The sequence below is a fragment of the Pediculus humanus genome, genomic scaffold, assembly GCF_000006295.1.
Source record: "Pediculus humanus corporis 1103172108279 genomic scaffold, whole genome shotgun sequence".
Lineage (NCBI taxonomy): Eukaryota > Metazoa > Arthropoda > Insecta > Psocodea > Pediculidae > Pediculus > Pediculus humanus.
The window spans coordinates 481,185-495,065 of record NW_002987848.1 but is presented as its reverse complement, the minus strand read 5'-3'; the positions used below and the strand labels follow the sequence as shown (position 1 = coordinate 495,065).

General features: G+C 32.1%; 1 protein-coding gene across 1 annotated transcript in view; it reads left to right on the top strand.

The window, feature by feature from the left end:
• The window catches only part of Phum_PHUM508900 (Ribosomal protein S6 kinase alpha-5, putative), a gene marked incomplete at both ends in the record, with an annotated part of 52,265 nt that overhangs the window by 9,332 nt on the left and 29,052 nt on the right, over nucleotides 1-13,881 (top strand). Inside the window, 2 exons of the mRNA XM_002430979.1 lie at nucleotides 4,319-4,537; nucleotides 13,073-13,188. Of these exons, the coding sequence (XP_002431024.1) occupies nucleotides 4,319-4,537; nucleotides 13,073-13,188 (335 nt within the window). The remainder of the gene's footprint in view (nucleotides 1-4,318; nucleotides 4,538-13,072; nucleotides 13,189-13,881) is intronic.

The following is a 13,881-nucleotide window of genomic DNA, read 5'->3' as shown; positions in this document are numbered from 1 at the left end:
TTTTTGTTGTTGTTTAAACGCATGAGAGTGTGTGTGCGTGTGCGTGTGCGTGAGTGCGGGTTTTGAGTGTGAGCATACAAAAAAAAAACGAATGTGGAATAATTCACATGATTCAATTTAAATTTTTTTTTTTATATACGAGAAACGGTGAGAAAATTTAATTCGTTTCTGTCTGTCTCTCTCTCTTTCTCTCTCTCTGCTTGCTTCTCTTCTCTCTCTCTCTCTCTCTCTCTCTGTCTCTTTCGTAAACGAGAATCGCTTAAGAATTTTTTTTTTTTTTTTTTTTGTGTTTTTTGATTACGATTTGAAAAATTGAAAATAAATTGAAATTATTTTTTTTTTCGTGTGTCGTCGACCCATTCGGTCGTCGTTCGTGTGTCTGAGTGTTGGTGCCACTTTGAAAAATGTGGCATTAGGAGGCAGTCGATAAATCGATCGATCGATCGGTCGACCGACCGACGGACGACCGCATTACATTTTTATTTAATTTCATTTGATTTTTAAAACGGATTTTAAAATGGCGGAATTTTTTTTTCTCTGTCTCTTTCTTTCTCTTTTTCTCTTTTTTTTTTTTTTTTTTTTAATTTTCGAACGTCTGAACGTTAGAACGAACGGTGTTTTTTGTTACGCGGCGGAACGAAGAAAATTATACAATCACCGCCCCCCGCCTCTTTTTTTTTACCTTTCTGTAGTTTTTCCTTCTTTGCCAGGCTCGTCACTGCACCCCTCTTCGTAACAAACAAGGAAAAAAAAAAAATTAAACACGGACAAAGGTCTTTCGGGGGGAAGGGAAGGGGAGAAGAGTTTAGTTTTTTTTTTTTACGTTGCCGCCCCGCCGGCCCGCCTCCCTCCTGTTTTCTCCCCATTACGTAAAAAAGGTCAGAATTTTAAATCAGTAATAAAATATTTTGGGCGAGAATTTAAAATTTTCAAATTCATCCGATTGTTTTAAACGATTCGATTGTTGTTTAAAAAAAAAAAAAAAACACGAAATTTTTGCCGTTGTTGTTGTTTGTTGTTGTCGAGTGTCAAAGTTCGCGAACTCGTGTCATCAAGAAACCTGAATAAATTTGCGTGTATTAATTTTTATGTAATGAAAAAAAAAAAAAAAAAAATTTTAAAAGAAAAGCGGAAAAAGAGAAACGATTGGAAAATTAATTATTTTGTAAAAGAGTGAGAAAGGGGGGAGAGAGAGAAAAAGTTTTCTTTTCTTTTATTAAACAAACTTAAATTAATTTTTCCGACACGGAGAATAATCAAAAACAAAAAAAAAAAAAAAAACGAACAAACCGACGGCCGCCGCCGCCGTCGGCAACAACAACAACAACCGGAAAATTTTATTATTATTATTATGAAAACGAAACAAACGAACAAACAAACAAACAAACGGTTTAAAAAAAAAACGGAAATATTGTTATTATTTATTTATTTTATTTAAACGAGTCGGATTTGATTTATTTAGGGAAATTTTTTTTTTTTTATAAATAAAATTCCAGGGAACGTTTTTCAATCGTTTTTCTTTTTTTTTTTTTTTTAATTTAATGTCTGCTGGAACGGCGTCTACTACTACTACCGTTCCAGCATGAACCGTTCCAGAGTCAACCGGAAAAAAGTGGGGGGCGGGAAAATTTGATTTAATAATTAATTAATTGTGAAATTTTAATTTTTTTATTTTTTACTTTGTTTGTTTGTGGGAAATTAAATTATTTAAAATAAATTTATATCGTGGCATTAGGAAGCCTACCACCACCACTTCTTCTTCTTCTTCCACGTACAATCAATCGTTCCGATAGGTTCTGTTTTTTTTTTTTTTTTTTGAGCATATCGCAGTTAACGTGTCCTTACCTTGATTTCTTATCTTTGTTGTATTTATTTGTGTACCTACTACCTTTACCGTGACTTTGATTTCTTTTAAATGATTTATATTTGCTTGCCTTTTATTATTATTATTATTATTAATAAAAAACACTGTTCGATTTATTATTATTATTATCAATGACAAACGCAAACGCAAACACGCATTTGGACAACGTTATCGACGAGTTTAAATTTTTGTATTTGAAATTTTTGATTTGATTGTTTATTATTCAAGGTTTTTTTTTTTTTATTATTATTATTTTAAAAAATCTGGAGTTGTTTTTGGTGAAAAATGTGGGGGGGGAGGTGATAAGGAAAATAAAAGATAAAGATGAGGAGGGGGAGAGAGAGTGTTGAAAACGGTTATCGACAGATGTAAATGAAAAAAAGGTCTGAATTTTTGATAGTCGGTATATATCGCATTGAGTGAAGATATCCATAAATTCATTCGTGATAAGGAAAATTTTTTTTTATCATTCGTTTTCACTCTCTTTCTCTATGTCTATCTCTCTCTCCCCCTGTCCCTCTCTCCCATCTTTCCCCCCTCTCTCTCGCTTCTTTCGCTCGTTTGCCATGTTGTATTTTATTTCCTTTTGGGTTTTAAATCGTTTTGTCGTCGTTGTTTTCGGATGGAAGAGGCTGGAAAAATGAAATTCTAAAACCACGACGAATTGTCGACACTCATGAACGTGTATTTAGAAAAATGAAAAAGAAAAAAAACGAAAGAAAGAGGAAAAAAATTAATATTTTGGCTGTTAAAACAGGTTCTCTCGTCCGTTTGTTTGTGCGTTCGAGCAAATTTGCCAAAAAATATCATCATCATCATTATCATTATTATTATTATTTTATTGTAATTCTTTTTATCATTCTTTTTATGTAATTCATTCCGGTAGCCAAAAAAAAAAAAAGTAGGCTTGAAGGGGAAGGGAAGGGAAAAGAGGGCGAAAACAAGGAAGCGGGAGGAGGAAGAAGGTGAAACAAAAAAAAAAAGAAAAAATGTGCGAAATAAAATAAGAGAGAGAGAGAGAGAGAGATGGAGAGACAGACAAGCAGGGAGAGAGAGAGAGAGGAACTTGATTAAAATTAAAATACCATTAGAGTTTGAATTATAAACGTCACGAAAACACGAGTTTCTGTTTTAAAGAAATTTCGGCCGGATTTAAACCGGAAGTCGGCGGTATTCGCTCTATGAAGATTTATTGCTCTCTTACAAAAAGGGGATATCAAATTTTCTACAAGGAAAATTCCTCTCTCTCTCACTGTCTCTTTCGGGTCGTAACTTTTCCTGTTTTTCTCTCTCTCTAACTCGAATTTTTATACCTTCCTTCGAATTCCTTCTTTTTCTTTCTTTCTTTCTTTCTCATCGTTTTCATTTTTTCTTTTTTTTTTCTAGCAACGGTTTAATCCGAAAGTAAATTGGTCTTTTTAATTTTTACAAAAAGGTTTAAACCTTTTTCTCTCCATCTGTCTCCCCCTTCCTCCCTCCCCCACACACACACGCATGGCCGTGCGGTAACTCGAGAAAATGGTAAATAAAGTCGTGGTATTAGTTTGTTTTTTTTTTTCTCTCTCTCTCTTTTTTCATTTTCTTCTTTTCTTTTTACGTTTTCTTTATTTTATTTCCGGTCAAAATAGTTACTTTTTGTTGTTGTTGTTGAAAAATTTATCGAATTTTATTTTATTAATAAAAAAAAGGAGGATAAAAAGGTTGAATGAAGTAATCGAATAAAATTCTAAACAAAAAAAAATCGATTTTTATTTGTTTGTTTGTTTGTTTTGTTTGTTTTCTCTTATATATGTATATATTTTTTTTTTTCGTGTGGAGTTAACGGAAAGTGAAATCGCCGCGGGGAGTTTGCAAAAAGATTCCTGGAGAGTGAGAGAGAGAGAAAATTATTTATTATAAAAAGGGTTTTAATGGATAATCTATCTAACCGTGTTACGAAAAACAAGAGCGGAAGATTTTTTTTTTTGTTGTGTTTGTTGTTTGTCGTTTGTGTTTGTGTTTGTTTTACGAAAGAGAGTTATGAAAGTTGTCGATTCGAAAAGAATAAAAAAAGAAAAAGAAAAACTTTTAATATTGACAAAGTTAATAAATAAATTTTTATGTAAAAGTTTTTGTTCCCCTCCCCTCCCCTCCCCTTCTGCTCTTCATCTTCCACGTCGTCATCATCACCCACGTATCGAATTTTTGTTTGTAAAAAAAATTTTTTTTTTTTTTTTAAATCTGCTGCCACTTTATTTATTTAATTAATTTTTTTCCCCGCCCGACGGTGTTTGAATTGGGGGGGGGTAAGGGGGAATTGAATAACGGTCGACCCGAATTATTTTTAAGTTTAATAATGTAAAAATGGGACACACACACACCCACTCCATTCTCCGAAGTGACAAATTTTATTCGTTTGCTTGTTTGTTTTAACTCGTTGATAATTGTTTGTATTGTTTTGTTTTGTTTTTTCAGCTTACGGCAAAGTTTTTCTCGTTCGTAAAAGAGGCGGCGTCGACGATGGACGATTGTACGCCATGAAAGTCCTTAAAAAAGCTACAATCGTACAAAAAAGAAAGACAACCGAGCACACAAAGACTGAGCGACAAGTTTTGGAAGCGGTTCGACAGTCGCCATTTTTAGTTACCCTCCATTACGCCTTTCAAACGGAAGCAAAGCTTCACCTAATATTGGGTAAGTTTATCATTATTATTATATTTTAATTGGTTCCGGGAAAAGGAAAAGCGTTCGGGGGAAGAGCATTCATTCGGGTTAAAAAAAAAAGATTTTTCCGCCGACGGGAAATCTTCAAAAAATTTTTTTTTTTTTGTTATCCGAAAGGTGGATTATAAAAGCGTAGGCGGATGATTGGACGGGATCGGGATTGATGAATGGATTAGGTTTTCGGGATTAAATGGGATTAGAAAAGTAGGATGATAATATTTACCAAGAGAATTTTCTTTTTCCTTTAAATCCCACGACAATTATTTTATTCTTTTTTTCTTCATCTTCATCATTTTTTTTTTTTCGCTAATCTGACGATCGACGATGATGCGTGACGCAATGACGACAAACATTTTCCCCCTCCGCCATCTTTTTTTTTTCTTTCAAATATTTTTAAATTTGTTCGAATTCGTCATTTCCAAACAGAAATTATCAGTTTTGATTCCCGTGGTAAAAATCGTTGCCATCGTTCGAACGTGATTCTTCAACCTCTTTGATTTTGTGACGTCATCATCATCTTCTGCTGTTGTTGCTGTTACTGCTGCTTCTTTTTTGTAATTTTGCGTTTGAGTGTGTGCGTGAGATCGAGTAATTAAGAAAAATTTTAATTATTATCTCTGTCGAAAGTCATTTTAAAATACATAGAAAAAAAAATGAGACTGGTTGTAATAATAATAATAATGATGATGATGATGAGGATGATGATGATAATGATAATAATAATAATATCGAGTAAGGATTTGATGAAATGAATACGATCGCTTTCAGATTGTTTTTTTTTTTTTTTCTTTTTAAACAAAGTTACGTTTTGAATTATTTTTTTTTGTTTTCCTTTTATTTTGTTTGTTTGTTTGTTTTGTTTTGTTTTATAACTTTGTTTTTTTTTTGTTTTAATTTTAAAAATCAATTTTTGACCTTGTTGTGTTAATGTTTGGCGCATGCGCAGCGAGAACATGAAACGAGATTTGACACTTGCGCGATTATCACTTACTAACTACACGCGTTCGTTCGTGAAAAGTAACGTACTTGATGGAAATAAAGAGAGAAAAAAGAAGAAGGAGGAAAAAAAAAACGTGTAACTAACGACGTTTGTAAAACGACGATGCGTTTCCTCCCCCCCCTCTCTTCCCATTCTTTCTCTTTCTCCTTCCACGTTCTTCTTTCTAACGAAAACCTATTTTAAGTAGATTTATATATGTAGGGAAAAGAGTTAGGGAAATAAGGGAAAAGAGAGATGAAAAGAATAAAGCGAAAATGTAATAGAGTAAAAAGGGAAAGTAATAATAATAATAATGATGATGATAATAATAATAATAATATATATAAAATCCGTATACAACTTTCACTTATTAATAATTCAGTTTAATATATAAATAAGAGAATGTTCGAGAAATTGTTTGTGACGTTCATGTGTGTGTGGAAAAGAAAACATGGGCATTCGTTCGCGTAATGTCTCTCTCTCTCTCTCTCTCTCACTCTCTCACTTTTTTTTAATATTAATAATGATAATAATCTTTAGAGTTACGCAACGAACGAATATTTATTTGAAAAAAAAAAAAAAAAAAAAAAAAAAAAACGTGAGAAATTAAAAACGTGGAAAAAGACTCCGACTCCGACGTTGACAATTTTTTTTTGTGTGTGTGTCACGCAGCGTAATCTGGGCGGCTTTGATATGAAAACACTGCGAAAAAAAAAATGACCGAAAATATGCGATCGTCAATTAGTGACACGACAAAAGGGTTTTTTAAATCCTTTGAAAACGAAAACAGAACCGTTAGTGCGCTGCGACACGTTTCCGCGTTTTTGACATGCGTACGCTGCGTAAATATCACGACGACGACGACGACGACGCAATTCAATGAAAACCACTTAATTAGTTTTTTAATTAGTTTTTTTTTTTTAAATAAATAAATTCATAGGATAAGGTCGAAGATTATTATCATTATTATTTAATTATTATTAGAAAGGAGAGAAAAATTCGAAATGGGTCGCGCACGTTTTTTAGAGAGAGAAAAAAAAATGGGGGATCGTTCGCCGGGATAAATAAAATAATAATAATAATAATTACGATGATGATAATGATGATGATGATGATGAATAAGCGAATGATTCCGACCCTGAACGACAATTAAAATTTTCTTTCGTCGTTTGTTACGAATTTTTTCTTTTTGCGTGTGTGTGCGTGCGCGTGTTTGTTTTCTCTCTTTCTCTCTCTCTCTCTTCAAGATTGGTTTACTTTTTTTTTTTTTTTTTTAAATAAAAAGAAGAGGAAAAAAAATGAGAAGGAGGAGGACGAAGGAAGGAGGAAAATTAGAAAAGATATGTTTGTTCTGACTGAAGTTTTTTTTCCTTCGTCACGCACACACTGGAAAAGTCGAGAAAGAAATTCCAGGCATCGTCAGTGGGAGAAAGAGAGAAAGAAAGAGAGAGAGAGAAAGTAATGCAGAAAGCTTGGCTTGTGACGAGCAACGAATGCATCTACTACCACGTGTATCGTTTCGTTAAGGACGAATTTTTTTCTTCTCTTTTTCTATCTCTCTCTGTTTCAGATTATCATTCTTTCTCTCTATCTTTCTCTCTCTTTTCTCGTATTTTTCTGAGATTGCTATTGAGCGAAGAAAATCCGTAGGAATTTTTTTAATATTTTTTTTTCAATGAAAATTTTTAAAAGAAGAGAAAAAAATGTCGTTAATTATTATTTAAAAGGAAAAAAAACAAGAAAAAAAAACGTGGCGTTAGAAGAGGTTAGGAAAAAATTTTTTTTTCTTTTTTTTTTTTTGTCGGGGGCGGAGAATTACCATTTTGTTTATGTAAGAAACTAGAAAGCCCCCGCACAAACGATTTTTGGAATTTTTAATGAAGAACCCGATTTACGAAAAGGGAAAATGTTTAAAAAAAATTAATTTGTATTTCTCTCTCTCTCTTTTTCTCTCTCTCTTGCTTCCAGGTACGCCGGAAATGAAGAAAATTTTTGATTTTTTTTTTTTTTGTTAAAAGTCGACGTGGCGGTCGATCGATCGTAGGTCCCCCATGTCAAAATTCACCCCCTCCCCCTTCACACATACTCTCTCTCTCACTCGAGTTAAACTTTTTTTATTTTATTTCCAAGTTTAATTGTCTTTTGCCACTTTAACGTGCCACACAGCGTGCGCAATAAATAAATAAATGAAAAAGGAAAAAGTGAAAAAAAAATTTGTTACAGTTGTTGCAATTTTAATTTTTAATCTCTCTCTCTCTCTTCATTTTCGGGTTTTTTTCTTACTTTTTGGGTCATCCATTTGGTAAAACCTCAATTCGAGAGAGAGAGAGAGAGAAAGAGAGAGAGTGAGAGAAAATGAATTTCAAGTCATTTTTTACGGTTTCGGGTCAAGGTTTTTTCTTTTTTTTAATTAAAAATTTTTTTTTTATGTCAAACTAAAAAATGGCAAAGACGACGACGACGACGATGACGGAGGTGGTGACGGTGGTGGTGACGTTGCCGGTGATGGTGCGAAAAAATAAATAGAAATTTAAAAAAAAAAAAAAATTTTCTTTTTTTATTATTGTTAATATTTAAAATTCGTCGAGTTGCGCCAAAATTGGAAAAAAATTCGCGTGCCTGATTTTTTTTTTTTTGGTTGTAGGTACAAACTTTCTATTTCGCCATATTTAAAAGATTTATTCAAGGTCGCGAAAATCCAAGGTGAAAATTTTTTTTTTATTTAAAAAATTCGGTTCATGCGTTGACGTGGGTCAAAGTCAGTCAGTCGAATGCAAAATTTTTTTTTCGAAAATGAGAAAATGGAGGGAAATTGTGGGGGAAGCTGGAGCGGGTAAAGATGAATGCGGACGCGAATGAATTGCTCAAAAAAAAAAAAAAATCGATTGATCGACGATTAGGTTTAACTTGTCCGACGTTACTGACCGTCTACCTACCCGGTGGTTGTGGTGGTGGTGGTGATTGTGGTCGTACCTGAAAATTTTCACGTTTATATATATATATATTTATTTAACAATCGTTCCGGATCAAAACTGGAAAACCTTGATTGAAAATAAATTTTTTAAAAATTTTATTTTAATGTCGAATATGTTCATATAACTGGATAAAGTATTTAAATTTTTTTTTTTTTGTTAATAGGTATTTATTATCATTATCATTATTATCATTATCATTATTATTATTATCATTATTATTATTATCATTATTATTATTATCATTATTATTATTATTATTTGTTCCTTTTCAAAATTTATTAAATTCGACGAGATTCTTGTTTGTTTTTTATAGTTTTTGAATTTTTTTCGTTCGATTGCATCAACTCGTGATTTTTCGCATCCTCTAACGACAGATCATCATCATCATCACCATCATTATCATTATTATTATTATTATTATTATTATTATTATTATTATTATTATTATTATTATTATTATTATTAAGGTTGTCTTTATTTAAAATCCGAAAAATAATTTGACGAACATTTAAGAGCGCGACGCGAGAGACACGTTTTTTTTTTTTTTTTTTTTTTAAAAAAATGACGACTTTTCATCGATTGGAATGTTTTTATAAAGTTCGCCATTTTGTTTTTCATTCTAACGGTTTTTTTAAAAATAATTTTTATCAGGTTGTCAGCCTGTAAATAATTCCAACTCTTTTTTTTAAAGATTTTTTTTTTTTTTTTGATAATAGCGAGCCCGAAATTAAAAAAAACGAAACGAAGAGAGAAACTAAAGATAATAATTACTCATTATACTAAAATAAAAATTTTTTTTTTATTTGTTTTATCATCGTCGTCGTCATTATTTTCCTTAGCTAATTCCACGTCGATTTCAACCAAGTCCTTCACCTGATCCATATATTTTCGTTGTCGTGTGCGTGTGTGCGCGTGCACGTGCGCGTGCGAGCTTTATTTTTTTTTAGTCGAAAACAATCGTTTGTCGTTTAATTTATTTATTTTTCCTTTTTTTACATTTAAATGTTCGATTTAATTTTTATTCTCAATGCGTAATTTTTTATTCATTATTATTATTATTATTATACTTGAACTCCGCCCTCCTTTCTCCCCTCTTCCCTCGTTCACGTTATTATTATTATTAGTATTAATATTCGTTTGTTTTGTTTTGTTTTTTTTTATTGTTAAATGCAAATTAAATTAATTTTTCTTTTTTTTTTTTTTTCTTCGTTCGTCAACCGTGACTTTTTGCTATTATTATTATTATTATTATTATTGTTTTTTCTCATATTTTCTGCTCGCACGATATTTTCGTTTTATTACGTACTGCCCCTGATATCGACAAAAAAAAAGAAAAAAAAGTTTTGCCAACATTTGAAATTAAAAAATTTTTTTTTTTTAAAGTTTCGATTCGAGAACGTTTTCCATTCGAGAGGGGAGGGGAGGGGAAAGAATCAATATATATTTGATCGGGTTTTAAGGTCGTAGTATTATTATTATTATTATTGACACATTTTTTTTCCCTCCTCCTCCTCCTTCTTCTCCTCCTCTGTGGATTATCCTTCCGCGGAAGGATTATTATTACTTTTCAAGGGTTGTCGTCCTTGAGAAAGTTTTTTTGGCACGGGTTCTTTCTTCTTTTACGACCTCCTTTCGAATTTTCCTTCTTTTTGATTATTTTTCCTCGTTTTTTTTATCCATCTCTCTTTCTCTCTCTCTCTTTCTTTTTTCCTTTCAATATCCTTAATCCCGAACCGAAAAAAAAAACGTTTGAATCTCCTTTTAGCCTCGTTCGAAATTTGCACTTTTTTTTAAACGGGTTTGATCTGTGATCACGCGCAAATGACGATTAGGGCAAAAAACGAAGCGATAGGCGAAATGACAGAAACAACAACAACAACAAACAACAAACACAGGAGCCGCGGCAGAAGCAGTCTCCTGCGTAAGCGCGATATGCGATTTTATTAAATTTTAGTTTAAAAAAAAAAAAAACAAGAAAAAGAGAGAAAAAAAAATTAAAAGTAGGAAATGATGATGAGAGAGAGAGAGAGAGAGAGAGAGAGAGAGAGATGGAAAAATCTGCCAACGAGGTTTAAAACTGGGTCAGTTGATTTTTAAAGAGATGGCGGACGATTCCATTGTGTCGTTTCATCTCTTTCAAATTCTTTTCTTTTCGTTCCCACTCGTTTTTTTTTTCTTCTCTCATTTAAGCCTCTTTTTTTTTTTTAAGGACTTTTCTATGATTTTTATGCTCTTTCTCGAAAGTTCTTTTTTCCCACCCGTTCTCCCCGTTCCTCCCTCCCTCCCTTCCTCTTTCTCGCCCCCCCCTCTCTCTCTCCTTCGTAATTTTTTTATTATTTTATTATTTTTTTGTAGCGTCTTTTATTTTTTTCGTCGTTTTTTTTAATACCCAAGTTTTATTATTATTATTATTCATACGAATAGAAAATGAAAAAGTGAGGTGGAAGGAAATTTTTTTCGGAGGGAGGGGAAGTTAGAACCGAAATGCGATGAAGTTAATAAATAAGGTACAACAGAAAAACGTTTGTGTTTTTTTCAAAAGGAAAAGAAAAAGACAAAAAAAGACAAATTATCATCATCATCATCATCATCATCATCATCATCATCATTATCATCACCGTCACCATCGTCGTCGTCGTCGTCACCATCGCCACCATTGTCGTCGTCATCCATGTTATTTATTTTATTTTAATAATGTCGGAAAACTTTTTTAATTTATCATTTAAAAAAAAAAAAAAATTTATGTCACTTCGAATTTTTTTTTTTTTTTGGGTGTTTAAGGGAGGGAAAATGTGGGGGGGGGGGTAAAAGAAGGGTGGAGGTAATAGAAGGGAAAATTTCGGACGTGGTCAAAGACAAAGAACAAAAAAAAAAAAAAATTTTTTTTTGATTTATTTGTATTAAACGGTACAACAACAACAACAGGAGAAGGAGGCGGAAAAACGCGTGATCGTGCGTGATCGTGAGTGTTCGTGCGGTCACCCCAGCGGGATTTCGTTTGAATGAACGAACCGTTGAGGATGATGATGGTGATGATGGTTTTTTAAGTGTTAAATGAAATCTATTTTTAAATCTCGTCAAAGCCAATTGTGCGACAGAAATTGTTTTTGTTCTTCTCCCGCATCGCATCATTTATAACAAAAAGGAAAAAAAAATTTTAATTTTTTTCTGTCGTCAATGCTGTCGTCGTCGTGGCACATCCTCTCGCTTTTTTCTCTAATCGTTCATAGAAAATTCTCCATAATTTTTTAATCTCAGTTGTAATAATAATAGTAGCAATAATAAAACTAATTCTGAAAAAACTTTTTTTCTCTTCCCATCTCTCTTTCACTCTCTCTCTCTCTCACTCTTTCACTCTCTCACTTTCTCTCTATATTTCACTCCGTGAAATTTTGTAATTTAAAAAAAAAAAAAAAAACTGATAAGTTGTTATAAATTTTAAATGTTTGCGAATGTTACGAAATTAAAATAAATCTCCGAAAAGTTTTTTTTTTTCTTTCGAAATTTAAAAAAAAAAGAGACGAGGGAAAGAGAAAGGAGGGAGGAATCGGGGGAAGGGGAGGAGAGGGAAAGGAGCGGAAAATAAGGGGAAAAATTATGAGTGAGGATGCGCGGAAAATTTTCTGTAAAAATTCGAACCTCCTTTTTCCATTGAGTTTTTATTTTTATTTTTTTTTTCAAGGTCACGTTAGGTTCGTCCGCGTATCCGTACACACATAATCGATAAATCTCGAAAGTTCAGGTTTTTAAATCGAACGATAAAAATCATAGAGTGTTTAAATGTAATTAATTTGAATCATAAGATAATATAATAACAATAATAATAATAAAAAACCCGTTACTCGTTACCTTTTTTTTTCCTCATTATATTATTATCATTATCATCATCATTATTATTGTTATTGTTACGAATAACGTTTTGTGTTATTATTATTATTATTATTATTATTATTACTATTATTATATTCATTTATTTAAAAATTCAGGTTTCGATCGAATCAAATATTCGTACGTACGCGCAAGAGAAAAAATTATAAACCAGAATGAAATGATTTGTCTACTGCTGTTGCATAAATTAATTTAAATAAAATAATGATAATAATGATAATGATGATAATAATAATATAATAAATAAATAAATAAATAAATAAATAAATAATAACGAGAAACTACTACGACGACGACGGCAACGAGAACGCGACAACCGTGGTGATGATAATAATAATAATGATAATAAATAATAATAATTATTACGAAACACTTGTTGCCAACTCTTGGAATTAATTTCCCATCAAAATAATAATAATAATAATAATGATAATGATATTCATTTTTTTTTTTTTAACGTCGGAAGGATCGCGAGTTATGGTTATGAAGGATTCGATGGAATCGATGGAATTTCAAATTCTTTTTTTCCTTCTCTCTCTCTCTCTTTCTGTTTTCTCCTTTTTTTCTCTCTCTCTCTCTCTCTGTTTCTCATTTATCGGTTTTTTCTTTTGCCAAATTCGGAAATTCATTAATTTTTTTTTTTTTTTTTTTTTTACGTTGCAGATTACGTGAGCGGCGGTGAATTGTTCACGCATTTGTATCAGAGAGAACATTTCACGGAAGATCAAGTCAGGATATACATAGGAGAAATAATATTGGCACTCGGTCACTTGCATAAGGTGAGTTTTTTATTTTATTAAAGGGGGGGAGGGGGTGAAGGGAGGGAAACCCAAGACTGCTGGGGAGGCCGGTCCTAAGGGTAGAGAATGAAAAAAGATATCGGAAAACAAGAGAGGGAGAAAGAAAAACGTATAAAAAAAACAAAAGTTTAACCGTTTGTTTCTCCGTCTCATCGTTTGTTTGTTTGTTTGTTTGTTTTCCTTTTTTACTGCTAAATGAGAAAATTGGGTGAAAAGAAAAACGAGAGAGAGACATAGAAAAACAGAGAGATTTCAAATTGAGTTTATTCTACATCAAAGAGAATTTAAAAAATAAAATTTATCGTGCGAATAGAAAGTGAAAGTGTTTTTTTTATATTTGGGACTTGTCAAATTGATCGTGTAATTAGATAAAAAATAAATAATTATAATTGAACGTGGTGGGAAGGGCGGAAGGGGGAAGGGGAAAAGGCGGGGGGATAAATAATTAATTCGTATCGGTTTCACTCTTTGCGTCCGTTTTGATTTTTTTTTTTTTTCCACGACGACGATGATGATGATGATGATGATGATGATTATGTTGATGATGATGATGATGATGATGATGTTGATGATAGTGGTAATTATTATCATTATTATCGTTTTGAAATGCGACGTGAATTTGTCGCGCTTTATCATCCTCTTCTACGATACGCTCTTTCAATATATAAAAGC